The sequence below is a fragment of the Amborella trichopoda genome, chromosome 1 (genome assembly GCF_054954075.1).
Source record: "Amborella trichopoda isolate Santa Cruz 75 chromosome 1, AtrichopodaSantaCruz75HAP2 v2.0, whole genome shotgun sequence".
In the NCBI taxonomy this organism is placed as follows: Eukaryota; Viridiplantae; Streptophyta; class Magnoliopsida; order Amborellales; family Amborellaceae; genus Amborella; species Amborella trichopoda.
This window is the reverse complement of record NC_142336.1, coordinates 49,676,197-49,703,615: the sequence shown is the minus strand read 5'-3', so window position 1 is coordinate 49,703,615 and position 27,419 is coordinate 49,676,197. Positions and strand designations below refer to the sequence as shown.

Sequence of the window (27,419 nt, the reverse complement as noted above, 5' to 3'; positions counted from 1 at the left end):
TGCTTGTTCAAGAATAGAAATGTGGCTGGATTTAATGTCCCACCTTCCTTTCGCATCATCGCATGTACAATGGAGGGCCGTCAATCAAATGGAAAGCTAAGAGAAATATAAGCACCGCAATCAATAAAAAAAAACAACTTAGGCAACGGAGCTAAGGGAACTCGAAAAGTTAGCATCATGTGGATATTTGTTAAGACAACTATCCATGCGATATATAAAAAAGTAATGTCTCCCAACATAATGACACACATATTAGCCCAACAAAATTCTTTAAGGAAACTTGAGAAATCTTCACCTAATTTTTATATGCAGTATAAATATCTTTTGCATTCGTCTTTTCAAGTCACTTTGATTAATCAACATGTATGGACAATTAAACAAAGAAATCATGCACACCTTTCGCCCAGCAAATCTTTCCTTGAACTCTTTGATGTGAATTTGGACATCTGGAATTTCAAGGGCCCGAATAAACCTATCCGAGTCGATCCCAATAGGAAACTGAATGTTCCCAACAATATATGAAAGGAAATAACAAAGAGCACATCACCACATTGAAGAAATTATATTCTGCAAGCTAAAAACAACATTAAGTACTAAACTATTTATCCATAAAACTGAAAAAAAAAAAAAAAGAGCTAAAAAAGAATAGGCATGCTCACACAGATGCACAAACACATGCCCTAGCACCCACCCACCCCCCATACACACACACAAACACACATATAAATAGAAGCAAGATTCCATCAGCCCAGAGGATGACAAAACCATATCAACCCAACAACCCAGGTTGAATATCAGCCAACCTAAGGGCCAGTGCGGCAACTTAGTATTTGATTCTCAGTATTTTCTTGTAAATTTGACAGACGTTAGATTTTGGGGGCATGTACACAATGCACCAAACCTAGGTGCACCAACATAAAATAAAAATAATAATAATATGCAAAAAGAGAGATCAAAATCCCCCCCGCCCCTCACTCCAACATTTGCCAGCAAGGGCAGGGGTATTTTGGTCATTTTGGATAATATTTTTAATTCAATTTTTGGTGTGCCTAGGTCAAGCACACATGCACCCAAAATTTGAAGTTCATCGGATTTATTAAAAGATAAAAATCAATTACGCACACACATGCATGTGCACACACACAAAGTTGCTTATCACGCACGCACATGCATGTGCACACACACAAAGTTGCTTATGAGATCTGATCAAATTCAATCTCGTCCATTAGGCCCATGGCTGGGTGGCTAATCACACACAAACACACACACACACACACACACACACACACACACACAAAAACATAAACACAAAGGGATGATTTAACAGTGGAAAAAGGGAAAATCAGGAAGAGTTAAAATATACCGCAGCAATTCGAGTTATCCTTCCTTGATCCTCCACTCCTTCAGGTGTGCCCTCAAGTCCAAGGATACGAGTGCATGCACTAACAAAGTGTCTTGCATAATCATATGTATGAAAGCTGAAAAGAATATAAGGAATATGAAAAGGAATGAGCATGACAGAGTACTATAATAAACACGCAAGTGACCACTATAAATTATAAGCATAATAAATTGAAGGACGAAATCTGTAAGAAAACAATCAAAGTAATCTATCACACCCAAGTCAGATGACCATATGAGTGATTAAAGACAAGTTGCAAATGTTAAGATGCTAAAGAGGAGAAAAATCAGTAGCATAGATAAGACGATGATCTAAACTTGAAGATCCAAACTCATACAATTAATTAAGCATCTCATAACTTAGATTTTTTATTATTCCAAGGACTCTGAAATTTTAGGGCCCTTGAAATACAAAAGAAATGATGCAAATGAGCTTAAGCTTTTGCCATCATCAAATAATAGCCAAGTGGAATAATATTCCCCAGAGACTCCAAGAATATGCAAAGAAATAATGAAACAAGGCAACTTAAGTTTTTTTGCCTAAGCACACATAAGGTGGAGCATTTTACATGAAAACGAAACAAAGTCAGTCAAATAACATAAGATAAGAAAATTGAGGAGTTCTACTTGTCATAGTTGGTGCAACCTAAGAAAAAGTTATTTAGTTTGATAGATGTATAAGAATCATTAGAGGTATTTTCCCAACTATTTGGGATGCGCTACAGGAATCCTGGTCTGTCATTCTGCTCTATCAAGGTCATACCCTTAGTGAGGCCGCGAGTCCCTACATTTGTAGACACATAGGGAACAATGAAAAATTTATCTATAGCATTTAATAGCTATGAACACAAACAATAGATTTACCCAAAGTATGGTCCAAGATTTAACAGTATGAGGTTTGGAATCCAATGATTAAAAGAGCTACAACAAATGATACATATTAACATATCAGTAATAATATTATATTGTTTTATTTAAATATCTAAATTATCAATGCATCATTGTCATTTGCACTGCAACTTACAAAAGTAAAGGCATGGAATTATACTAGATATTTTATACTCAAATTATCCATCAATCAAAGTTATGGATTCTGAATTTTGATTCAATGTTCCAAACTCCACATGCAAGTTAATCAAAATTCACATCCATCTAAAGTATCAGAAATAAAATAACTAATAGAACCCAACACCTAGATCTACAACCCAAGATGGAGACAAGGTGAGTGGCAATTGGTTGGTATGAAGTTTATCCTTAGTGGGCACTGGGAGTGATCATAATCATTGAATAAAAATTCAAACATATCCTGGAAATTAGCAGTGTCCAAAGCCGGGTAGACTCACCAAAGCATGTGTCAAATGCAACGATTTTTATCTATTGTTTTTTGTAATATTTTTCTATAAAACCAAGAAAAATCAAAGAATCAGTCAAGATATAGACACAGGTAGGACCCAAAATTACCACATGTTTAACCAATAACCCAGTACTTATTTATAGCGCATTCTACACAGCCGATAAATTTATGCATTTTGTGACTTGGAATGAATCCATGCTATCTCCATCTGTGAATGAATCATGCATCCCTCAAGATTTTAAACCTTTATCACAGTATATCACCGATATAATACAGTGCACAGAAAATACAAACCAATAGTTATAAGTATAATTATAGTTCTTAAATGACTATAAATTTGCTTATATAAAGTTCCAAAGAAGTGTATGATGTTATATACTGCATACTATAAAAAGAGTCAACATAAATATCATTGAGTTTTTAGAATAAAATATGTAAATTATGACTTCCAACTTACATATAGAGAATATATGACAAATTCCTCTCCCTATCTTTAAAAAAGAGTCAACATAAAGCATATAGTAATTCTCTAAAGCTACTTACAAAGCAATGCTGTAAATTTGTTATTTATCTCAGAATAAGTTCAATCAATTAATGAAAGCCAACAGAGTGGTAAGATGGAATCTTCTTTTGGAAATCCCTTGCTGCATCTTCAAGTAGATTCCAATATTGTTTTGAGTAACTAAAATGAGTACCTAGAGTGTAGATGCCTGAACTAGAATGCAATATTATGAGTCTGCCATAAGTCTGCCATGAAGAAACAAATCAAGAAGACCTAAGTAAAATTATTACACATGCAAGTCATACGAATGTATTACATGAAGTAGGCAACTCTAAACTATGATCACAATTTCATATCATACCCGACCAAATCGGCTGCAAGAACAGACTTCAGCAATTCTGTGCGGGATGGCAGAGTTCTGTGAATTTCAGATGATGGAAAAGGGGTGTGAAGGAACCATCCCACCTTCATATTGCTATTATACTCCTTTAGGCATTTCGGAAGATACATAAGATGATAATCATGACACCAGACCACATCGCCCTCTTCATAATGCTCATTTACCACCTTCGCAAACATTTCATTCGCCTTCATATATGCAGTAAATTGAGACTGGAAACTACGAGTGGTTGCAAGTCTATCTTCTTGAGGAAGACCGAGGTAATGGAAAAGAGGCCACAAAATATTATTGCAGTAACCATTGTAATACTGATGAACTATCTCCTCATCTAAAAAGACTGGTATGCATCTCTGTAAGGCACAAGTTCAAAGGCCAAGGAAATGACGAGTAAGTTTTAACACTATGTGAAGAAGATTTCAAGAAACAATATGCAAAAAATGACTCCAAAGATGTCGAATAAACTGTCGATCCAAAGTTGCTGTGTATACTCAGCAAAGAGTCCTCAAGTCATTACTTGTAGATTTCAAGATAAAATTCATTAAGATGAATGAAAATATCCAGTTCCATGTCTCAGTTTAAAAGTACCTTGTCTGCTAAAGCTTTAGTAAGAGCCCTCTGCCCAGGTTCATCGGGCACATTTACACCAGCCCATCCAATCCACTTTGCCTCGAATTGCTTCACACCTAGCGAAAAAACATCCAAAATGCAAAAGCCTTCAGCCAAGCATAAGCGAATCAAAACCTCATACCATCAATTAAAATGACATTACTATACTTTAATGTCAAAAATGAAACAATCAAAACGTTAAAAAGAAACCAAAAGTTAATAAGAAATGCCAAAGTTTACCAAGAAGAGCACTGACTAGACCACCAGCGCTTATCTCCAAAGACCAGGATTCCTCGCCAATCCTTGTGGCCGAAACAGGCAATCTGTTTGCGACAACCAGCAACCGCTGCTTTGAATCTTCGCACTCAACTCTCTCTGTGCAAGATTTTCCATTGCTTTCCAGGCTTTCACGCCTATTCTCATCCTCCCTATCAAGCCCAGCACCGTTCTTCAGAGGCAGCTCATGCTCGAAGAAATCACTCCTACCATTTGCTAAGCTTTTGCTTCCCTCCTCAAATTGAGAAATTTTATTGCTTTTCCTCAACTTCAATAATCTATCCAGTCGAGTATTAGAAGAAAGGGAGCTCCTACTATACTTGTTACCCGGTAACGAGTGGCTTCGCTGCTCTCGAAGCATTTCGCATTCGGATATAGAAAGTGATCCTAGAAGCTGCTCACCATTGATAGGGTGGTCAGAAGAAGAACAATTTGAAGGAACCCAACTCATATCATCTCCTTTCCATGACTGGTTATTCTGGGTGGCCAGAGTGTATGGCATATGTATGGCCTGTAAAAAGAAGATCTAAACTGCTCAGAGTTCACAGAACTCGGCTTCATCTCATGTTTCCCTTTTCTAGGCTTCAATAACTGGAAAGTGAAGAAAGTGCCTTTCTAGATAATTAGTTGAAGAAAGAAAATCATCATACAGTTGCTAAGGCAGGCAACACAAACATAAAGAAAACCAGAAAGAGCAAAATTTTCTTCCTTCTGCTTTGTATGGTGAAAAATAAATCCAGCAAAGAGGCTGAATCATGCGTTTCTCATGATGAAGAAAAGCCCTTGAAAGTGACGCAGGTGCCTTTGTAAATTGTTAGTTAAACCAAACCATCAGATAGCAGTTAAGCTACTAGCCATAGAAACACAGAGCAAACCAAAAAGAGCATGAAAATTTCTTCCTCCTCTTCTTCTTTGTATGGTGGAAAGTACATCCAACATAGAGGCTGAATCATGGGTCTCCAAGCTTTTGGATTCACAGTAAATTCACTCAACTTAAATACATTTAAATTTAGCAGAGTAATGTGCATCAATTGAGTGAGGAAGAGAACCAATAAAAAGAAAAAATATACTCATGGCCATGGCAAGAAAAAATCCATCCATTCATACCAAGTCATCAAAAGCCTAAATTCATAAAGGTTTTGTGAATAATTATCAGCACCCATGTTCACATTTAAGTCTCACCCTCAAGTATTCACAAGGTTGAGCATTTTCCATCACCTCCAGCTATTTAACAAGCAGCCATGAAACGAAGAGAAATGTGGGGCCAGACCTATCAGATTTTAAAGGAAAATGACAAATACAGGAAGGACGAAAACACCCCTAACATTTTTGTTAATATAACCAAGCCATTCCTATACCCTAGGGGGACCATGGGGGCATTGGGAGTGTTGGAATGCGCAAAATATCTCATATAAGTACCACCACCACCAACGCGCTTCTTCGGAGTACAGCTAATTTGTCGAAGAGGAATTTTACCATTTCCCAGAAAAAACAGGCGTATTTCCAGGTACTGCAAATAGTCGGTTTCATAATTTCATTTTATAATGGTAAACTTTGATTAGTGGCTTTCATAATTTCATGAGGGCTTTCAGAAACAAATTAGAACAAATATTATTATCCGCCATAACAGTAAGAAATAAAATTTCAGGTAAAAAGAATAAAGATATATAATTTTTAGAGGGAGGAAAATAGAACAAACCGTGTTTGTAAAAGATTACAATGTGGAAGCCCAAAATTTCCTGAACACGGAAGAAGGAATGGATAAAGAAAAAAAAATATGAAATACTTTAAAAACTAAAATAGTGGGTCTTTTTCCTGGGCCATTTAAAATCTAAAAAAAAAAGAGAATGAATTTGGGGATACTTACCTTGCTCCTGATAGAAATGTGTGTTGTTTGATGTTTTCCCTTTGCACAGGAAGCCAAAATATATAAAAATAAATAAATAAATGTGGATGAAAAATCCTTCAAAACTGTCAAAATCGTGTCTCTCTCTCTCTCTATCTCCTCTCTTGTGTGGGGATTGGAAACAAGCGTGCAGATATTTTGAATTGGTGTGGTCAGGACGAGCGGTAGGAGGGATGGATCCTTGTTGAAGGGATAAGAAAGTTAAAAAGTAGAGATTGGCTCAACGCAGAGGGAAGAGAGAGAGGGGGAAATGAAAGAATCACTTTGAAGAGAGAGAGAAGGACGAATCAAGTTGCAAGCATTGTGGAATGTGCATTAGCAGTAACCTGTAGCTAGAGTGGGGTACAGTTTGGCCCCATGCATACTGGATTTGTATTCGGTTCACAAGGATTACCCAAACATGCAGTAAAGCAAAGCATGAGCACCAATTCCCTGCCATAAAACGATTTAGGACAGTGATATTCATGATATATAAGAGAACTGGCGCGCAGTGTGTATTTAGGGGTGTACTTTAATGGGGTCAGAGGGTGATGCTCTTGTCGATCGAGAGAGAGGAGCGTCCGGGAGAGATGTGTTTGATAAAAGAAGGAAAAAGTTTATGCAGAGATGAGGCTCTAAACAATCCAATTAGAGCACGCTTAAAAAAGTTTATTAGAAGAAGTTGTTTTGATGCTCAAATATCTTCAAACTTATCATCTCCGCATCAAAATGCATGGATACGAGAAAAAAACGGATTTCAAATTATGGAAATAGTGCATCTTATAATACATTTTTGAACTGCTAATTTTGAAGGTTTAGAGATCGGATCAATATACATTATTTTTTAAGCTTTAAATTTACAATTAAAGATGAAAATAAATTTTAAAGCAATTACAAAGATTTCCAATATCGAAACTACATTTTTCGATATTATTTGAAGGTGTACTTTACTTTGATTATTTAGAGCCTCAGCCCTATACAAACTACACCCATAAAAGAAAATGCAGGCTTACAAAGCATTCATATTAAAAATGGATGCAAATAGGTGGTTCATCTAAAAACAATGGTAACACTAACGGTCCAAGTGTTTTTTTAATAGAATTATCATTTATAGTTTTTTAATTTTATTTATTTTTTATATTCATGATCTCCATATTAAAGATTATATATTCTCTTAAAATTCGGATCAAAATATATTTAAAAAATATATTTATAGCCAAGCGTGCATTTTTACAATATGCGAGCCAACCGCATCCATGTTTAATAGAAGAAAATATATATCAAATGACCATTTATTTTTTGAACAATGAGGTCATGATCATTACTGACCGTTAGATGGGAATTAGGTGGTTGGAGATATATCTCTAATTAGGTATAAAATCTAAAATTATATTTTTTGAATATTGTGAGGCACTTTAACCTATAGGATTTCACATCTAAGGGCTATGAATAATGAAAAATTTGTAGTTGCTCCCCTACTTTGTATTTTTTAAGCATCCTCCTTGAATACTTTTGATACTCCACTTTTTTTCTTTGCAACTACCTCTAAGTAAAAAAATTTATTTATTTATACCAAAATACCCTTTATTTATCCTACGTTTCTCAAACATGGTGTCCAAAATGTGTCGTTCCAAGGCAAACATGTGCCTGGATGTACCGGTCCAATACAAAAAAATATGCCAGCTCTATGCGAGTTGTGCCTGCCGGACCTCTTTAGAAAGAGAAAGTGGGAAACGTGACCAAAAATAGGGTATTTTGATCCAAGAAAGTCACTTTTATACTTGAAAGGTAATTGGAAAAAAAAAGTATGGGCATTAATAATGTGGTAAAAAATTGGGGAGACAGCAAGAGGAGGGGGATGGATGGGCTTTGCCTAGAAGTACAAATTGGGGGTATCAATAAGTTTTTTAAGAATAATGGTGATCTCTCTTATACTAGAAATACCAGTCATATATACAATCCCTCAAGAAAAACAATACATAGAAAATCTTATTTTAGAAAACCAGTTTTTGCATGGATAATTTACAACATCGAGGAGGGCCACCCACAACTTTCTAGCTGAAAGGATGGTAAAGAGGCTGGGCCCCAATATCTCAAAAATAAAAATTAAAATAAAATAAAATAAAATAAAAGAAAGAAAGATATTGAGCCTCAAGCTCGAAACGGCCAGACTCGGTTAAGCCCATATCTCACATGTTTCCACAAGATCAAGCCCTTTAATATGGAGCAATATTCATTTCCCAAATAGTTGAACCAAATCAATAATTAACTCATAAATAATCATGTTGACAATTATAAAAACCAGATATTAAGTTTCATAATTTGTGTATTACAAGATATTAAGTTTCTTATATTGAGCTTTTTATTTTGTGGGATTTGTTTTTTAAAAGACAATAATTGTAACTCTATAAATCTCTAATAAACTAGATAAATCCCTATAAATGAGATATTGGTTTACCCTCCGTATTCGTATGCACCATTGTTGAACCACATGTATGTCTTTACATCTTCTCTTTTTTATTTCTTTTATTGCAACTTCAACAAATCAAAATCCACTTAGGATCAATCCTTCTTACATAATTGTTTACCTAAAGAATATGATATTTTAACCACAATTATATAGATGCAATTATGACCAAGATTATGTCTCCTAAACCTTATCAACAATGAACTATGAAGACAAATTTCAAATGAATAAAAACTACTAATTGTATCATTTATGCAATAAAATCCTACTAATCAAAATTTAACCAAATTATACTTTAGAATCATTAGTTACAAAAATCAAACCTTAAAAACTCTATCGAACTTAAATAGGCAGTGGAATCCAGTTCATCATCCCGATCGAGCATTTTACCACTACCTCTGATAGAGGTAATGGATCCGAGAAAACTCCTTGAATGTTGCAGACAGAAATTCTGCTGAACCAGACCATATGATCCCCTTCATTCACTAGAATCAAACTTAAAGAGCAAAGCTGAGCCCGATATAATTTTATAAGTATGATAGATTTACTGCAAACAAACACACTTTGCATGTATCAAACAAAATCCAACTGAAACAAGACTTTTTGCCTGTAGAACTCCTTAAAAAGAGGATTTCAATGATAACAAGGAACAACACAAATTAAAAATCGAAATCAAAACTAAATCAGAGCAGAACACTCTCATTTTGAGGATAAATCTTATCTAGAAGTAAGATCAACAACTCTGAAAGAAAAGTGTGGTTTACAACCTGGAAGCACTAGAGTAGAGAGAGAGACGGTGGCTTTTGATGCAAAAGGAGAAAAGGGGAATAAGGTTTGTATAAGGTGTCAACCTTATGCTATTGAAGCAAGGTGCACCTCAAAACTATGTTGAAAATGTAGTTTAGGTGCCCCAAAGCTTTGCGATAATATGAAAAATCTTTTGTTGCCTCCAATTATAAAAGTTAAAGTTTCAGAAATGGTGATAATCAAGCTGATCTATAAACATTTGATAATTTTAAAAATGAACAGTCTAAATAATGTATTAGATTATGAACTAATTTTTGGAAATAGAAATCTCTTTTTTTCATATCTACAAATCTTGAGGATGAGATGATCGATTTGAGGGTTTTTCCCAATAGAAACAACCTTCTTTAGCGGATTTTTGAGGTGCACCTTACTCATACAGTATAAAGTTGACACTTTATATAAAAATTTTTCGTTTTAAAATGAAATATTTAATTAGGAAAAAGAATGAGAACTAGTTTGAAAATGCAGTCAGACAAACAATATTTGCAGGGTAGAGAGACAAAGAGCAGGTCCCGCCAATATCGGCTTTTGAAAAAATAAGTGATATGAGAGATATGGGCCTTTACACAAAATGTTAAATGAGGGATAGTGAGTGTGAGAGATTCTATCAAAAGAGACTGAGAGGTGGTACACCCAATCATTTTAGGGGAATTTGTTCTGCTTGTCTTAGAATTTTAGAAAAATAACCTATGAATAAATGGAGCAAAGAGTTGTGACCCAAATTACTTAATGCCCTTAACTTCATGGGAAAGTATAACCATTTATTTTTGACACAAGTATATCATAATCATTATTGACCATCGTATTTTAAATCGGGTAGTTGTGTCTGCGTCATTGACTAGATCCAAAATATAAATAAATTTTTTTTGAACTCCGTTGCACAAATCAAGTTGTTCAATTTGAAATTGGATGGCAAGAGATATTTGTGACCTTTTTGTAACAAAGATAAATGTTTTTATAGTATACAATCTCTAACGTCACATTAAATATAGAGAAAATTAGGGGCAACAGTAGCAACAATTTTATTGGATTATAATAATTTGGAATTTTGGGGAGTTATGGTATTAAGTTTGTGAGATAATGGAACATTTTTAAAAATACATCTCTAGTTGTTTATTTAGGACGGTATATTACAAGACCATCTACGTTTAGTATAATGAGGTCACAATCAACTAGGAGCATGTTTGGTTCGCATGAATATGAACAAATTCTTTCATATGGTTAAGTGTAGGAAAAATTTTACATCAATTAGTTGCCAATTGGTGTGAAAATATGCACTAAGACCAATTAGTATGAAAATATTCCCACACTTAACCTTACGAAAGAATTATTTCATGTGAAATGTGAACCAAACGTGCCACTATAATTATTGGATGTGAAATATGGCAGCTTGCTAAAAAGATACTTTACTTATTTCACATTCAATGGTTATGTTTGATTATGACCTCATTGTTTTCAATTTCATTATATGTTGTTTTTGTTAATTTACGTGTACCAAAAACAACTTTAAAAATATGCTTAGTAAGGTATCATCAATATTGGGTTCTTTTAAGGTCATTTCATGGATTGTACTCTTAAAATATTAAACATTGTTATATACAACTTGTATTTTCTTTTAAATACTAAAGTTTTTTTGATAAAATAACATTTTCTACTTTCTACAGGTACAATAAGTATTTTAACAGAAACAGATCTCGGATCTAATCGACATTGGCAAGTTTCATACGAAGTATTCTGGCGATCCCCACGATCCGAGCCCGAGCTGTTGGAATTGGAAGAGGTTCATCAGGAGGCCATCTGTATGTAATAATACATCCATGCATTCTATTTTGCCATTATTAAAATACTCCCCCAAAGATAATTAATATATTGACAAATAAGGATATTAAATGTAGAAAAATATTTAGCAGATATAAAAAGAACACAATCATTTCATCTTTTCTTACCACAATTCGAAAATGGAAATATAAGGGATGAAAACTCAGCAATAAAATGTCATAAATGAATACCGTCGACCTTATTATGAAGGATGTGGTTTGTATGAAATGTGTACCCTAAACAATTAAAAGTAAGGTACACCTACAAACCATTATGAAAAATGCAAGTTTGGTGCTGAAAATACTTGTGATAGCCTAATATTCTATTCTCATCCTAATTATGAAAAGCAACACTCAAAATAAGGAAAGACCGAGCAGATCTATACTTGAAATCTTGAAATTAGACGCTCCAGATAATGCGCTATAGATTCACTATTTACAAGACTTAATTTTTTTTCTCATTCGATACATCTCAACATCAAGATCTATAAAACCTCGTCCCAATCTACTTTCAAAATAAGGAAAATAAAATCTCTCTCTCTCTCTCTCTGTCTCTCTCTCTCCCCGTGACCACCCTGCCAAGAGCCTCGTTCCTTAAACTTGCCAGTCTCTTTTCTTTTGAGTTATTATTAATTTTCTCTAATCTTCAAAATTTTTGAAATGTTCAACTAGCAAAGATTCCCCCTTATAACATAACAAAGTCAGTAAAAATAGTAATAAATACAATTTGTTAGAGCAATTAGCTTTGTTTCTTTGTTTTTAATGTTTTTTTTTTGTTAAGTGGGTTAGTGATGTCATTCTCACTTTTACTATTTTTAGTGGGCCGATTTATTTGGCAATTGAGATATTATTAGTGTAGACGAAGTAGGCCTTTCTAAAGAGAAAATTCAAAATAGACTTCATTTGGAACTTTATCTCATGTGGTCGTGGTCTCATCACATTGTCCCAAGGAAAATGATGTTTTATTTATCCCTTTTGATTCTCATAAAAGGAATTATATGCTATAAAGTTGATGCTTTATATATGCCAAAGCATCAATTCTTTTTTATTTTTAATAAAAAGAGTTGATGCTTCATGCATAATCATGTAAAGCTCGATGAAGGCCACATTTAACCCTAACAAATGTATCAGAAATATATATATATATATATATATATATATAAGATACTACAAAACGACTATAGGTGAAAATGAACAGTGATTTCGCCCACTTTCAGCACTATCCAAAGTTCATCATACGGTCACAGTTATCTGAAAGTTTTTTATTTTTCATTTTTTTTCTACAAATTGGAATGATCTGAAATTTGGAACGTGTGTACATTTTAGTGAGATACACCTAATAAAAATATAAAAAAATAATAATTAACAAAATATAAATTGATTAAAATACCCCCGTAATCTTTCGGGGATATTTTTATTAATTTATATTTTGAGAATTATTTTTTTCATAATTTTCTTAGACACGGCTCTCTATGATATATACACGCTCTAAATTTCAAGTAATTTCGATTTGTAGAAAAAAAAATGAAAATTAAAATACTATTGGACAACTGTGACTGTACGGATGAAGTTTGGATGGTGATAATGGTAGGCGAAATCACTGTTCATTTTCGCCTATAGACGTTGGGAAGAGTTTTCTCTCTCTTTCTCTCTCTCTCTCTCTTTCTTTATATATATATATATATATATATATATATATATATATATATATATATATATATATATATATATATATATATATATATATATATATATATATATATATATATATATATATATATATATATATATAGAGAGAGAGAGAGAGAGAGAAAGAAATGTTTATAGAGAGAAATATATGAAAATTAGAACAATTAATAAGATTAAAAAGGAGTAACAATACATAGAAATAGAGAAATCAAAAGATACTAATCTACAATTATATCAAAGATGAAAGTCCTACTGATAATATCAACATTAAAAATACATATATTATCAACCAATTATCATCATTTGTCAATTTAATAATGGAAACACACAAAATAATAAGAAAACCATAAACAAATCCAAATAAATAAAATGTTATCATAATATAAATTAACTATTAGCGAAATATAATTAAATATTAGGGAAACATAAAATATTGTTTAATAAAATTCTACAAAACATTAAAAATACATGGGTGCAGTTGGCATACAGATGCATCTGCAGTTGTAGAGGTAAGGTAAACCTTCAAATTTTATCATGGTATATTATTTTGATGTAAAATGTTCTTAGGATTATGTCAAAATCTATTTTTATATCTAATTATAAAATTTTAAATTTCAAAAATAGTTAAAATCAAATAGATCTATAAACATATGAAAATCTTGAAAAGAGACGGTGTAGATAATATGTTGAAAAATGCACTATTTCTGAGACTTAAAATCTTTTTATTTTTCATGGTCATACATATCGATGTCGAGATGATCAATCAAAGGGTTTTTCAACATTAAAACTACTTTTTTCGATGGATTTTTTAGGTGCATCCATAGTTCTACGTTTATCATAAACAATTATCATGATTTGTCGATTTAATAATGGAAACACACAAAATAATAAGAAAACCATAAACAAATCCAAATAAATAAAATTTTATCCTAATATAAATTACCTATTAGGGAAATATAAACTAAATATTAGAGAAATATAAATTAACTAATAGAGAAATATAAACTAAATATTAGAGAAACATAAAATATTGTATTAAAAATAAATTTCTATAAAACATATTTAATGTTACCATCAAGATTAGTGCCCATGAATGACACTGGAAAAACAATTATAATAATAGCTTCTATTTTTTCATCTAAAACCCAAAAATAATAATAATAACTTCTATTTTTTCTTCTAAAACCCATTTGTCCAACAAAAATAAAATTAACCACATAAAACATTTAAAGAAACTGGAAGTAAAATATTAAAAATTAAAAGCAAAGAATATTAATTATTTCAAATATATGGAAGTAAGATAGAAAGCTACATTTTTATCATACATCAATCACTCACTAAATTTGAAAGATTTTATAATGTTTTCAATTTATAAGTACGATGGCCGAGATTGTTGACTTGTGAAATTTTAGGTCCAAATCCATTTCGAAGATGAATGCTTCAATGACCATTTGAACTGGCCTAGTAGGGTACACACCCAAACACCGTCCTATGTACCATTGATGTGCTCCCTATGTACTATTGATGTGTTCCCAAACATCGTCCTATGTACTATTGATGTGCTCCCAAACATCGTCCTATGTACTATTGATGTGCTCCCAAGGGACTTTTTCCAAACAAAACCCCCTTATTCAAAGTTTTTTAATATAGACATTGATTCCGGGGAAATGTTTTTATGTGATCTTAACGACATATAAATTATATGTGACCCGACTTCTTGGTCGTTCAATTTAGATCAAACGACTACAATTATTCGTACCACAATATCACGCCATGCACTATTTTGTCTTTCATTTTTTTCTACAAAATATTTTTGGACGAAATTTTGGGCATCCCATCATAAAATTAGGACAAACCTGGAAGAAATGAAAAACAAATATTTTCTATAAAAATAAATGATCAAAATGCCCATAAAATTTTTAGGGGTATTTTGATAATTTTGCAGAGCCGGAAATATTTTTTTATTATTTCTATCATGTGCGCCCTTGTCAGATTTATGCATGCACAAAATTTTGCTTCAAAATTATTTGTAAAATAAAAATAAAAATTATGAATCGTCTTGATCAAGATTTGACGATTAAGAGCTAGTTTGTGACAATATGCCTCAAGCCATCTCAACCATCTACTCAGATCTAACGGCTGAGACTAGAGGTCACATACATTATATATGTGGATGGGGTGACATATGCTATATATGTGGGTGGGGTGACATTTTCGCCTATAGGCATTGGGAAGACTTATATATATATATATATATATATATATATATATATATATATATATATATATATACACTACAAAACGCCTATAGGTGAAAATGAACAATGATTTCGCCCACCCTCATCACTGTCCAAAGTTCATCGCATGGTCACAGTAGTCTAGTAGTGTTTTGTTTTTCATTTTTTTTATACAAATCAGAATGATTTGAAATTTGAAACGTATGTATATTTTAGTGAGGTACACCTAATAAAAATATAAAAAATAAATTGATCAAAATACCCCTACAACATTTTAAGGGTATTTTGGTCAAGTTATTTGATGTAAAATATTTTTTTTTATATTTTTCGTAGATTCTTCTATTTTTTTATGAACACACATTTTACATTTCAGATCATTACAATTTTTTAAAAAAAATGAAAAATGAAACACTACGAGACAATCGTGACCGTACGATGAACTTTAGAAGGTGATGAGGGTAAGCAAAATAACAGTTCATTTTCGCCTGTAAGCATTTTGTACTAGTATCTAATATATATATATATATATATATATATATATATATATATATATATATATATATATATATATATATATATATATATATATATGTGAGCAGTGATATGATGCAATAGTTGTATCACAGTATAATGCGACCACACTTCTAAAAAACCATGTTTGTGGTATTTGTATGACCCAAAATTTTTCACATACACATTTTCTTCATCTAAATAATCAAGTGTCGGAAATAGTGCATCTTGTAACGCATTTTTGGATTGTCAATTTTCAAGATTTTCATAGATCTGCTCGATCTACGCTATTTTTTAAGCTTTAAATTTTATAATTAAAGATGAAAAATATAATTTAAGGCTATCAGAAAGATTTCCAGTATTGAAACTATGTTTCTCGATACTATTTGAAGGTGTGTTTTACTTTAATTGTTTAGAGCCTCAGCTCTGTACAAACTGCACCCATGTATATTGAAATATAAAATATAATATTTTAAACTTTATTTTTGAAATATTTATCATTGTTCATTTTAACTTTACGTCAGAACATCAGATCTGCACTATTGTTTGAGCTACAAAATATTGTTTCAAATCTTCATGTTCAGAATTCCATTTTTTTTATTCGTATTGTTTCAGATCCTAAATCATAAAAATTCTCGTGTAATTGAGAATGGAAGTTTTGATTATGGACACATCAGATCGAGAATTAGTAACTATACCCAATCTCAAGGGAAGTCCCAAATCCATATCTAAAACATATTTTTTGAATGTGGCCGCAATTGAGCAAGACCTCATTTAAACTCTTCCTATAACACACCTGTCATATTGTTTTACAAGCCTTAACCTTTTGAGATGCTTGAATATGAAAATCCTCTAAAAAGCATAATAATTGAACCTTTTCTTTACTAACAGTAAAAGGCTCCCCTTTCTCTCCTAAAGTGAGAGATAGGGATTTTTTTTCTTTGCCTAGTGGTGTATAAAAAGATTCCCCTTTTCCCTCAACCAAATGGGGGACACAGATGGAGGAGATACTAGTTTTTGTTTTTGTGAATTTTTTGTTCTGTTATTCTTTTTATGTGGATACGTTCCTTTTACTTTTATCAAAGACGAACATGAATGCCACTATTTGAGGTTATACTATAATCTCAATAAGTCACCAGCTTTTTTTTTTTTGTTCTTTGTTGTCGTCATCATCATCATATTTTGTTTTTAATTATTTGGTCCTTCATTTTGCTATATCAATGTCTATAATCTTTTATCACTACTTCCATCCATGTTAGGCCATAATATTTTATCACTATTGCCAACTATGTTATTTCACTTTTTATAGCTATGTTATTTTGAGTTTTTTTTGTATCTATTTTTAGCAGTACGGTTAAACCCACTCGTACCTCCTATGTAGTGGGTCTGTGTTGCTTCTTTTTAGTTGTTTGTCTTAGATGTAAATCTCATTTGTTTCGTCAACAACGATGGAAATAATGTCATTAAGTAACTAACTATACAAAGGCACGGACAAGTTTGTTTGGCGAAAAATGTTATGGCTTTTCTCTTCCACCATGTATTATGGGATCGTATAATAAAGAGGTCACAATTATATACAACCATTCGATGTAAAATCTAATAACTAGAGATTGTTTCAAAGTTTGAGAAAAATTCTTTTGAACTTTGAGTTTGGTCAATGAAATAAATGCAGCCAACCAATTTCAAATCTAATGATCAAGATTTATTGTGACCACCTTATAGCAAAGGTAAATGGTCTTATTATATAGTTTCCCATGTATTATTATCTTTTTGCTTTTACTCTTTTTTCTATCTAACCAATGATGTATTATTTGGACCGAAATTTTTTTATGCTCAGTAGTCTCAATGGGTAAGTTTGTCATATATGATTATACACTATGATACTATCTATCTTTCTTACAAGAAGGTCACAATTACCCTTAGTCATTAGATGTTAAATTGGATGACTTCATATACGTCACAAATTTCGGTAGTCTTTTTTTCTTTTTTTTTAACCTTGAGTTTAGCTAGTGACATGTTCACAACCCCCAATTTGAAATTTAAAGACAAAGAGTGGTTGTAACCTTGTGTTAAAAGTAAATTGTTTCATCGTATCCTTTTTCTTATATTTGCCTTAAAAAAATTTCAGACAGTAATCTCAAACTTGCAATCTCCAAGATATTAACTAGTTGCTTGCACTATTTTATATACGGAAAAGTTTATATAGAGCCCAAGATCTAAACAATCAAATTAGAAGCCTACCTCAAAAATTTCATCAGAAGAGGTTCTTTTGATGCTCAAATATCATCAAATTGATAATATCCATGTCAAGATGCATGGATATGAAAAAAAATAGATTTCAAGTTTTAAAAATAGTATATCTTGTAACGCATTTTTGGACTGTCAATTTTCAAGATTTCTAAATTTTCATAGATCTGCCCGATCTACACTATTTTTGAAGCTTTAAATTTTGTAACTAAATATAAAAATATATTTTAAGGCTATCACAAAAAATTTCAGTATTGAAACCATATTTCTCGACATTATTTGAAGGTGAGCTCTAATTTGATTGTTTAAAGCCTCAACTCAATACAAACCGCACATTATATAAGGACTTTTTTTGGGGAGCTTTTCCTTATTGTATTTGCTATCAAAATTTTTCAGAAAAGTAACCTCAAACTCGGGATCTCTAAGATATTAACTACTTACTTGTATGATTTTAAATAAGGATGAATATTTGGAGGAGTTCCTCCTATCGACAATAAAAATAGATATCAAGACGTCATGTTATAGCAACCCAACACAACCCAACACCTTACCCTATGTAAGGGCTTATAATTAATTTTAAAAAAATTTGATAATACATATCGTCATTATCTAAGTAACGTGAAATATTACCCACAAAATTGCTTTTTCATAAATAAATACAAATTTTCTCGCAATTCCATTTACATCAACATTGGCAGTTTTGGCATCATAAAATAGAGGGGGGCCCGTTCGTTCAAGGGTAACTTTGATATTTCGAAAGATTATAAACTATTGATTGATTTACAATACAATAGAAACGTGATTTGGACACGTGTTCTTTGGGCAAGAAAAGATATAAGGGGGCCGCCTTTCATTCTACTCAATGGAAAGACATGTGTATTGTTTTATCTTTCAACAACACGTGTACAGATTGGTCCTTTTGTGGTCCCCAGTGCTTGCTTCCACAAAAAGACTACGAACCCATGCAACAAGGTAATTTATTGCGAAAAAAGTAGAGCCGAGGCTCTAAACAATTAAATTAGACCCTCCTCAAAAATTTCATTAGAAGAGGAAGTTTTGATTCTCAAATATCCTCAAATTCATCATCTTGACATCAAGATGTATGGACATGAGAAAAAAAAATTCTGAAAATAGTATATCTTGTAACGTAATTTTTGGACAATCAATTTTCAAGATTTTCAAGCTTTCATAGATCCGTTCGATCTACACTATTTTTAAAGCTTTAAATTTTATTATTAGATATGAAAATGTATGTAAGTCTATCACAAAGATTTTCAATATTGAAACCATATTTCTTGATACTATTTGAATATGGCCTTTATTTTGATTATTTAGAGCCTCGGCTCTATACAGACCGCACCTATAAATGATACTATTATTTTAATCGTATTCTAAGGGCAAATGATATTGTTGGGCTTTTCCCTGGAGAATGGAGAATTATATTATTTCTTTAACATATTTTAAGGGCAAAAGATATCATCTCCCACTTCCACGCATGAGGGTCAAATGTAACCTCGTCAATCCAAGTCTTTAGACAATCCAAGTCTTTAGGCATATATTATGAGGTTTTGTTGGGTTGCTTCATTTGGCAGTAATTGATTGACCTTTCATTAGACACTCGAAAGTTTTTTACACTAAAAACTTCTACTTTACATTAATTACTTCACATATGAAAAATTTATATAAGGTATCAAGTTTAGAAGTAAAGCACATCTCAAAAACTCATCGTAAAAGATAGGTCATGTCGATGAAAAACCCTCCAATTGATCAACTAGACTTTGAAATATAATATTGAGAAAAAAAAAAGATTTCAAAGTCCTCGAGCAAAATTTACTTTAGGTATATCTTTTTTATCTCAAATCTCGAAGATGTGATCTCTAGAATCCTCTATGTACCTAAAAAAAATTATTCGTAAGATTGAATAAGAACCATCCAATTTTTTGAGAGAATGATTTAGATGTTTATGAATGCAAAATCTTTTTTTTTTTTTTTAAATAATCTTATAGTTATAATTAGATGGATCCCAAACTTCAAATAAAAAACAAAATATCCAAAGTTGGTAGTGTGCCTGTGAGAGTAAATATATGGTATGCCGCCCCCCAAAGGAGCGTAGTATACGAGCACCATCATAATAATTCACAGCAATAAAAAAACATCTTTCGTCATCATTTGTAGGTGTGCCTTACTTTGATTCATTAAAGTGTCAACCTTACACAAATCTCACCCTTAAAACATTCTTAAACGAAAGTTGCCGTAACTTTTGATCAATTACCTAAAATATCATTAAACGAAAGTTACAATATTGAAGACTAAATGTATTTCGTGCCAAAAATTCTGCATTCACTCATCGACTAAAACCCCATCTAAGATTGCTTGTAGGATCCAAAATTTTGGTGAGGCAACCTACTTGACCAAGTGAAAAAAAATAATAAAAAAAAATAAAGAGTTTGTAAGAACAAGGCTATCTATTCTTTTAGATGGACATAGCTAAGTATTTAAGAGCTCAAATTTCACTTCATTTTCTTGGAAATTCCCACATGGTGATTATAAAGTGGATCCCAAATTTCAGTTTTTTGTCTTCGAAAAAGGAAAAATAATTTGTGAGGGCAAGGTTCACATGCGGACACTGAGAGAGACATGATGATTGCCTTCAAGAAGACATTGAGACGAAGTGGGGTTTTGGTAAAATACAGAATGAGCGTTATGGGGGACACAAAAGTCATTGTAAAGAAGAAATAAATAAATAAAAAGTGAAGAGAAATTTTGAAAAGAATTGTTGCGACTTGTGTGGGACCAGATTTATCGGCATTTCTTTGTGGCGCAAGCTTTCTATACTTCCCCTTCAGCATAGAATTTATATACTTCCCCTTATCCAACTATCCTTTTTGAATGGAGGGCTAAGCTTGGCCGAGTCAAAATGTCACGTCTCTACAATTTTTTATTTTAAAATTTTTTTTATAAATTATTTTGACACCAAATTTTGTACCTCCAATTCTCTATTAAACTCGCAATAGCAAAAAATATAAAAAAAAATATTTTCAATGAAATAAAATGACCAAAATACCTTTGAAATATTCATGGGGTATTTTGGTCATTATATTTTATCAAAAAATTATTTTCAATAGTTTTTATCGTTGCGACCCAATGAGAAGATGGCACATACCAAATTTCATATCCATACAACTTGTATAAAAAAAACTAAAAATAAAATACTTTGAGACGTCGGATCTAAGATCAGACGGTGAGTGGCCCTCTTGATTAAAATTGGACGGCTGGATGGTAGGGGAAACATAGATCTTCTATGCTGTAGTGGAAGTATAGAAACCTTTCCCTTCTTTGTGACGACAGAGTTGGTCGATGGCATCAAAAAAAAATTAGTCAATTCTTGTGGTAAGGAATAAATATTAGATTTGCAATTTTTTTACCATTGTGAGATAATCTCTATAAAACCTACAAACTTTGTAAATTTTTTCCATTCACAGTGAACTCATTGCTCATGAATATAACTCATTTTAAATGCACCGCAAAAATTGATGTGCCTTTGCTTTGTGATTGTGTGGTGCCTTTTGAATTCCCATTTCATTTCCTTCTGGTTCTCTGTATATTTTTTAAAATTAATACTTTTAAAGCTCTAGAAGAACATTCCTAGGCATAAACAACCTCCCGCAGAACATCCGACAACTTCTGGATTAGCCAGCCACGAAGATGAAGAAACGGAGACTCGACCTTTTGTTTAATCTGGGCCCCAACTCTATGTGTTGGGCCTGAGGGCCCGGTTCCATGTACTTATGTTTCTTTTAGATGTTTTTGTTATATTTATTACTCTGTATTTCTAAATTATTTCAATGACTTTCTTCCTCCTTCGTATGGATTTTAAATTTCTTCGATTTTGCACAAATTTGAGCTGGGATATGTGAAAAAAAAAATCTCCTTCGAGACTGATTTCTCACGTATTGAAATTTGATAGGACGGACCATACTGATTGTTATATTGAATGAGTTTTCACATAGATCGGGATGGGATGGATTTTTAGTAATCTGTTTCGCTTAGATTTTACGTGTAAATACTTCACTTCATTTGATCTTGCATTTTTATGAAGAACCCTTTGGACATAAAATTTTGTTTAGAGATAGAGGACTAAGAAAGGAATCAAATGATCCAAATTTTATATTAAATGAGTTAATAACGCGGGAGATCAAAACCAATGTGGTTTGAACCACTTTCACCTCAGAGAAGTATAGACCATGGGAGTTGGGCAGCACGTAGATGAGCTTATGGGAATATCTCTATAACATTTGGTTGAGAAAACTCATTATATTCCAAGAGATATGGAGGTTAGTCAATCTCTGGGACAATTTTATGACCATTGCTACCGCTTTAACTTCTTTCACATGGGAAGATTCTTGGGATGCCACCTTCCAATGGTTGATGGGGAATTTCAGTTAAGAATCTAGTAGTTTGCGTCCCATGAGAAACTCTTCATAATTTGGGAGAAATCTCAATTTTAGTGACTAGTGGTCATCGTGGCTACTGAACATGTGCCCAGTGTTCAATTGCACAAACCAGGCCTTAATCGAGCAGGCCTCGATTGGGATAAAAAGGTTTAAAAACAATCTAAACAAAATCTCAAAAAGTATATTTAAAGTATAATTAGACAAAATACATCCAAATGAGATTAAAAGGTTATGAAAAATGGATTTTGAAAAATCAATTTGTGCCCAGGGGTATTTTAATAATCTAAATATGATAAACAAAATATAAAAAATAAGTATTTATGGCTAAAATAATCCCTAGCTTTTCCATAACAATAGAAAATATTTAAAAACCTATTACAACTAAATTTCTTATTTGTTTTAGATTTTTTATGAATTTGTTGAATTTTTTAAGTCAAGGTGGTCAAGCCGCTGGTTGACCACCCTAACATGCCAAAACTGGCCACGATCAATGGCCCGTTCGGAGTAACCCCATTACGTCCGGGTTGACCCGGCCAGTTTTTCGGACAGTGCAAGTGCTTAACAGCCAATGGATATGAGACTTGACTGGCTCTGAGGGATCAAATCATCTCTAAATGAATTGAACCTTTAAGGAGAGGATTTTCACACCTCAAATGTGATTGTCCCAAAGATTTCATAATGATCGCCAAGTATCATGAGGGGGTCTATAGCTCAAGGCATGTCTTAGCGACCAATGGATGAGGAGATGAGGTATATGATGCCCAACTTGGATGATTCTTGGACAACAAGTATATAAGGCCTTAATATTGATGTCTCAAAGTTTCACCTCATTTTGATGTAATTTGACGAGGTTTCACAAGGTCCATGCATCAAACCTTTGTTGAAAAAATGTGTTCTTCAAGACGTATCAGTTTATATCCAAGCTTCTCTAATATTATGTGTAGAGGAATATAGGGACCATAGGAATATAGGTCCCCATAGTTTAGTCTCGTATCAAAATATTTTGATGGTTTTTTATTGGGTTCCGTCGTTGAGATATCTAGTGACTGGCTATTAAGGATGTCAAGGTATATTAGGGCCTTGGATGGCAAGTCTTGATTTTGTTGCACTTAATGTATAATGTTTGAGGTGTATCTTGCAGATGTATCTTGAAATCATGTCCATTTACCTATAGAATGATTCCACTATCCGTCAAGCTTGTATGTGCTTGATGACCGCTTATTTCTTATCCAATTTTTTGAGATTTGATTGGCCCTTTCTGCTATTTCCCACTTGTGCTTGATTAGTGCTTCAAAGACATGCCCAACAAATCGACGGCCATGAATTGTTTTTCCTTTCAAATTATAATAAGGATGCTCCTATTCAAATAATAAAATATGGAAAACGTTTATATGGAGCCGAGGTTCTAAACAATCAAATTAGAGTGCACATTTAGAAGAGGTTGTTTTGATGCTCGAATATCTTCAATTTGATCATCTCGATATCAAGATGCATGGACAAGAGAAAAAAAAAAAAGATTTCAAGTTTTGGAAATAGTGCATCTTGTATTCCATTTTTGGACCGTCAATTTTTCAAGATTTTCAAGTTTCATAGATCTGCTCAATCTACACTATTTTTTAAGCTTGAAATTTTATAATTAGAGATAATATATTTTAAAGCTATCACAAAGATTTTCCGTATACCATATTTCTCAACACTATTTGAAGGTGCGATTTATTTTGATTGTTAGAGCCTGAGCTCTATACAAACCGCAGCCATAAAATATTAACCGATTCTTTTCTCCTAAACGATTGTATCATGCTTTAGCTCTAAGGGGAGGACAAACACTTAAAGAGTCCTATTGTAAGCATCAAAGTTGAAGCAAAATTGCATAACCCAAGGTGGGGTTTGCCCTTAATAAAGTCGGTAAGATTCCCCGAGTAATCTGTTAGTTAGAGAACTTCATGATCCCATGTGCATGGTTGTTGGACCTGAAAGAGCAAAGGCCAATTGTCATTATTATGTGCTTGGGATGCGACCATAGGGGTGTAACATGTACATGTGCAAAAGATAGGACCACCCTCTACTATTGTGATAGTGTGCATATGTCTAGAGGGATATGGCTTATCTTTAGGGAGGATGAGTATTCTACATACTAGAATCATGAACTCTTTTTTTATTGGCCAACTTTGATAGATCAACAATGAGCTTTTATAATAGACTATGGGCCATGGTTTCTGTTGGATTGATTTAAGAAGATACCGACAATTTACAGTTGCTAGAATAGGTTGAGTGCCTCGATTAATTCACATATTTCCTAAAACGATGGATCTATTTCCCCACTTGATAATTTTAAAAATATTTTATTTAATTACAAAGTATTAAAGAATTTTTAAAATGTTATATATATAGATAGAAAGATACTACAAAACACTTATAGGCGAAAATGAACAGTGATTTTGCCTACTCTCATTACTGTCCAAAGTTTTTGGTACAGTCACGATTGTCTGGTAGTATTTTATTTTTTATTTTTATTTTCTACAAATCGAAATGATTTAAAATTTAGATTGTGTATTCATAAAAATAGGTGAATCTACGAAAAATATCAAAAAAATAATTTATATGAAAAACATTGACCAAAATACCTCCGAAATGCTTCGGGGGTATTTTGGTCAAATTTTTTTTTACAAATATTTTTTTTTTATATTTTTATTAGGTGCGCCTTACTAAGATGTACACACACTCCAAATTTCAAGTTATTCCGATTTGTAAAAAAAAATAAAAAATGAAATACTTTCGGACAATAGTGATCGTTCGATGAGCTTTGGATAGTGATTAGGGTAGGCGAAATCATTATTCATTTTCGCCTATGGATGTTGGGAAGACTTATATATATATATATATATATATATATATATATATATATATATATTATTTTCTCAAAATAAATTTTTACTAAGTTAAATTTTTTTTTTCAGGTTTTGTAAATACATAGCTATTTTAAAATACAGTAATGATCCTATAAGACCCTCCCACACCCATGTGTGTAGAACTCCAAAAGATCACTATTAAATTTGACACAGATCTCTAGAAAAGTTATCATATGGGTGTGAAACTTAACTTTTCTAGAGATCTGTATCAAATTTAATGGTGATTCTTTAGGGTCCTGTACACATGCGTGTGGGAGGGCCTCATAAGATCATTACTCTTTAAAATATTATATATGGTTTTAAAAATTTGGAGACAATGCATGGGCCCATTATGAGTGGATCCTACACATGGGTGACCAACCTTGGTGGGGAGTGGGGTACTATTGTTTAAGCTTTTAAAATTTGGGGACAGCACATGGGGCCCTTGATGAGTGGATCCCCCACATGGGTGACCCACCTTGATGGGGATTGGGGTCCCTAGGATACCCACTCCCCACATTTTTCTCTCTCTCTAGTAGTTGGGTTTTTTTTTTTTTTTTCATATGGCTCAAGTCTTTTAGGAGAAAGACTAATGTTTTTGATAAATATTTGATTAATATTTCATTGAGAGAAGAAAAAGGTTGATTGAGTATCTTTATGGCAACTTGTTCCATAACTTGAGCTTATGAGAAACATATAATATATTTTCTTAGATCATATATTCAAAAGGTGGGTTAAGAAGCTGAGAGATAAAAGATTCTAGAACATTCCTTTAGTATATGATGATTGATTTAGAGAAAGAATGATCGAGATAAACAGCCTCTACCACCCCACAGATGTATTTAGATCGATGTGAAAATTATATCTCATTATAAAGGCAGGATCTAGCCCCATAAACCCTAATTTGGATCTATAAATACTCCTTTAGGATGGCCCCTCTACACAGACTTAGACTGTCTCTCTCCCCCTCTCTAGAGCTCCGCACCACTCTCTCTCTCTACTGTTTCTCTTTCCCCTTCTCTAAAACCTAGATCAAAGGGGTGCCGTACCCAAGTAAGACTCAAGGGGTGGAATACCTCAAGCTTGAAGGCCAGGGTGTAAGACATTGCCCTATCTCATATTGATTTAATATTTGAGTTTTGCCCTTAATCATGCTCGCGTAGTTGAATTAGGGTTTTGCCGTTGATTCCCGTTTTAAGTGATTAAAGGAAAATGACCTAGATCATAGACGACATCAGCGTTTGAAATTTTTTAGTAAGGTATGTAAGCCCTTAGAGGTGATCTAAGGCATGTTAATCTAGTATTTCATGGTTCTATGTTTCTTGATTTATGCTTGTGCAAAGTATCTTGATTTTATTTCAACAAAGATTTCTATATATATATATTTTTTTTTGTAGCATGCAAGTAAGGATCTTAGATTGTATTAAGGTTTGTTTTTATGATTTTTGAGTTGTAAGAGGCGCTTTTAAGTGGTCTAAGTAGGATAAGTAAAATAGTGCGAAAATTTTTAATGGTATAATTGGTTTGATACACATTGTCATCGTTCATGAACTACCACTTTTAACATGAAAAGACATGTGACTCAAACTACAAAGACTAAAGAGGAAATCATTCATGATGGCTTTTACAACAACCTCCTAGGAAGAGTACAAGACAAATCCCTCAAATCTAGGTATCCTTATAAATCATAAATTCACTAAGGAAGAAAATGAATTAATAAAATAAAGGTAACATCAAAAGAAATTGTCAACACCTTAATGGAGCCTGAGCCCAAACAACTTCCCTGAACACGATAGCTCTTCTGCCCAATTTTACCAAAAATAATGGTACATAATAGGCCCCGAAATCACTCAAAGCATAAATAATACCTTTCCTAGAC

At 32.6% G+C, this 27,419-nt stretch overlaps 1 protein-coding gene across 6 annotated transcripts in view; it reads right to left on the bottom strand.

The window, feature by feature from the left end:
* LOC18448885 (alpha,alpha-trehalose-phosphate synthase [UDP-forming] 1) overlaps window positions 1-10,254 on the bottom strand; it is a 52,116-nt gene extending 41,862 nt beyond the window's left edge. Inside the window, exons 1-6 of one of the 6 annotated variants that reach the window (XM_020676415.2) lie at window positions 9,215-10,254; window positions 4,504-5,050; window positions 4,243-4,340; window positions 3,619-4,007; window positions 1,364-1,478; window positions 397-498 (exon numbers count right to left, since the gene is read on the bottom strand). In XM_020676415.2, the coding sequence (XP_020532074.1) occupies window positions 397-498; window positions 1,364-1,478; window positions 3,619-4,007; window positions 4,243-4,340; window positions 4,504-5,041 (1,242 nt within the window). In that variant the 5' untranslated portion in view covers window positions 5,042-5,050; window positions 9,215-10,254. Of the gene's footprint in view, window positions 1-396; window positions 499-1,363; window positions 1,479-3,618; window positions 4,008-4,242; window positions 4,341-4,503; window positions 5,051-5,646; window positions 7,048-9,214 lie in introns of those variants that run through there. The other 5 variants (XM_088870422.1, XM_020676414.2, XM_020676413.2 and 2 more) reach the window with 5 other exon arrangements.
* Window positions 10,255-27,419: the final 17,165 nt, after the last annotated feature.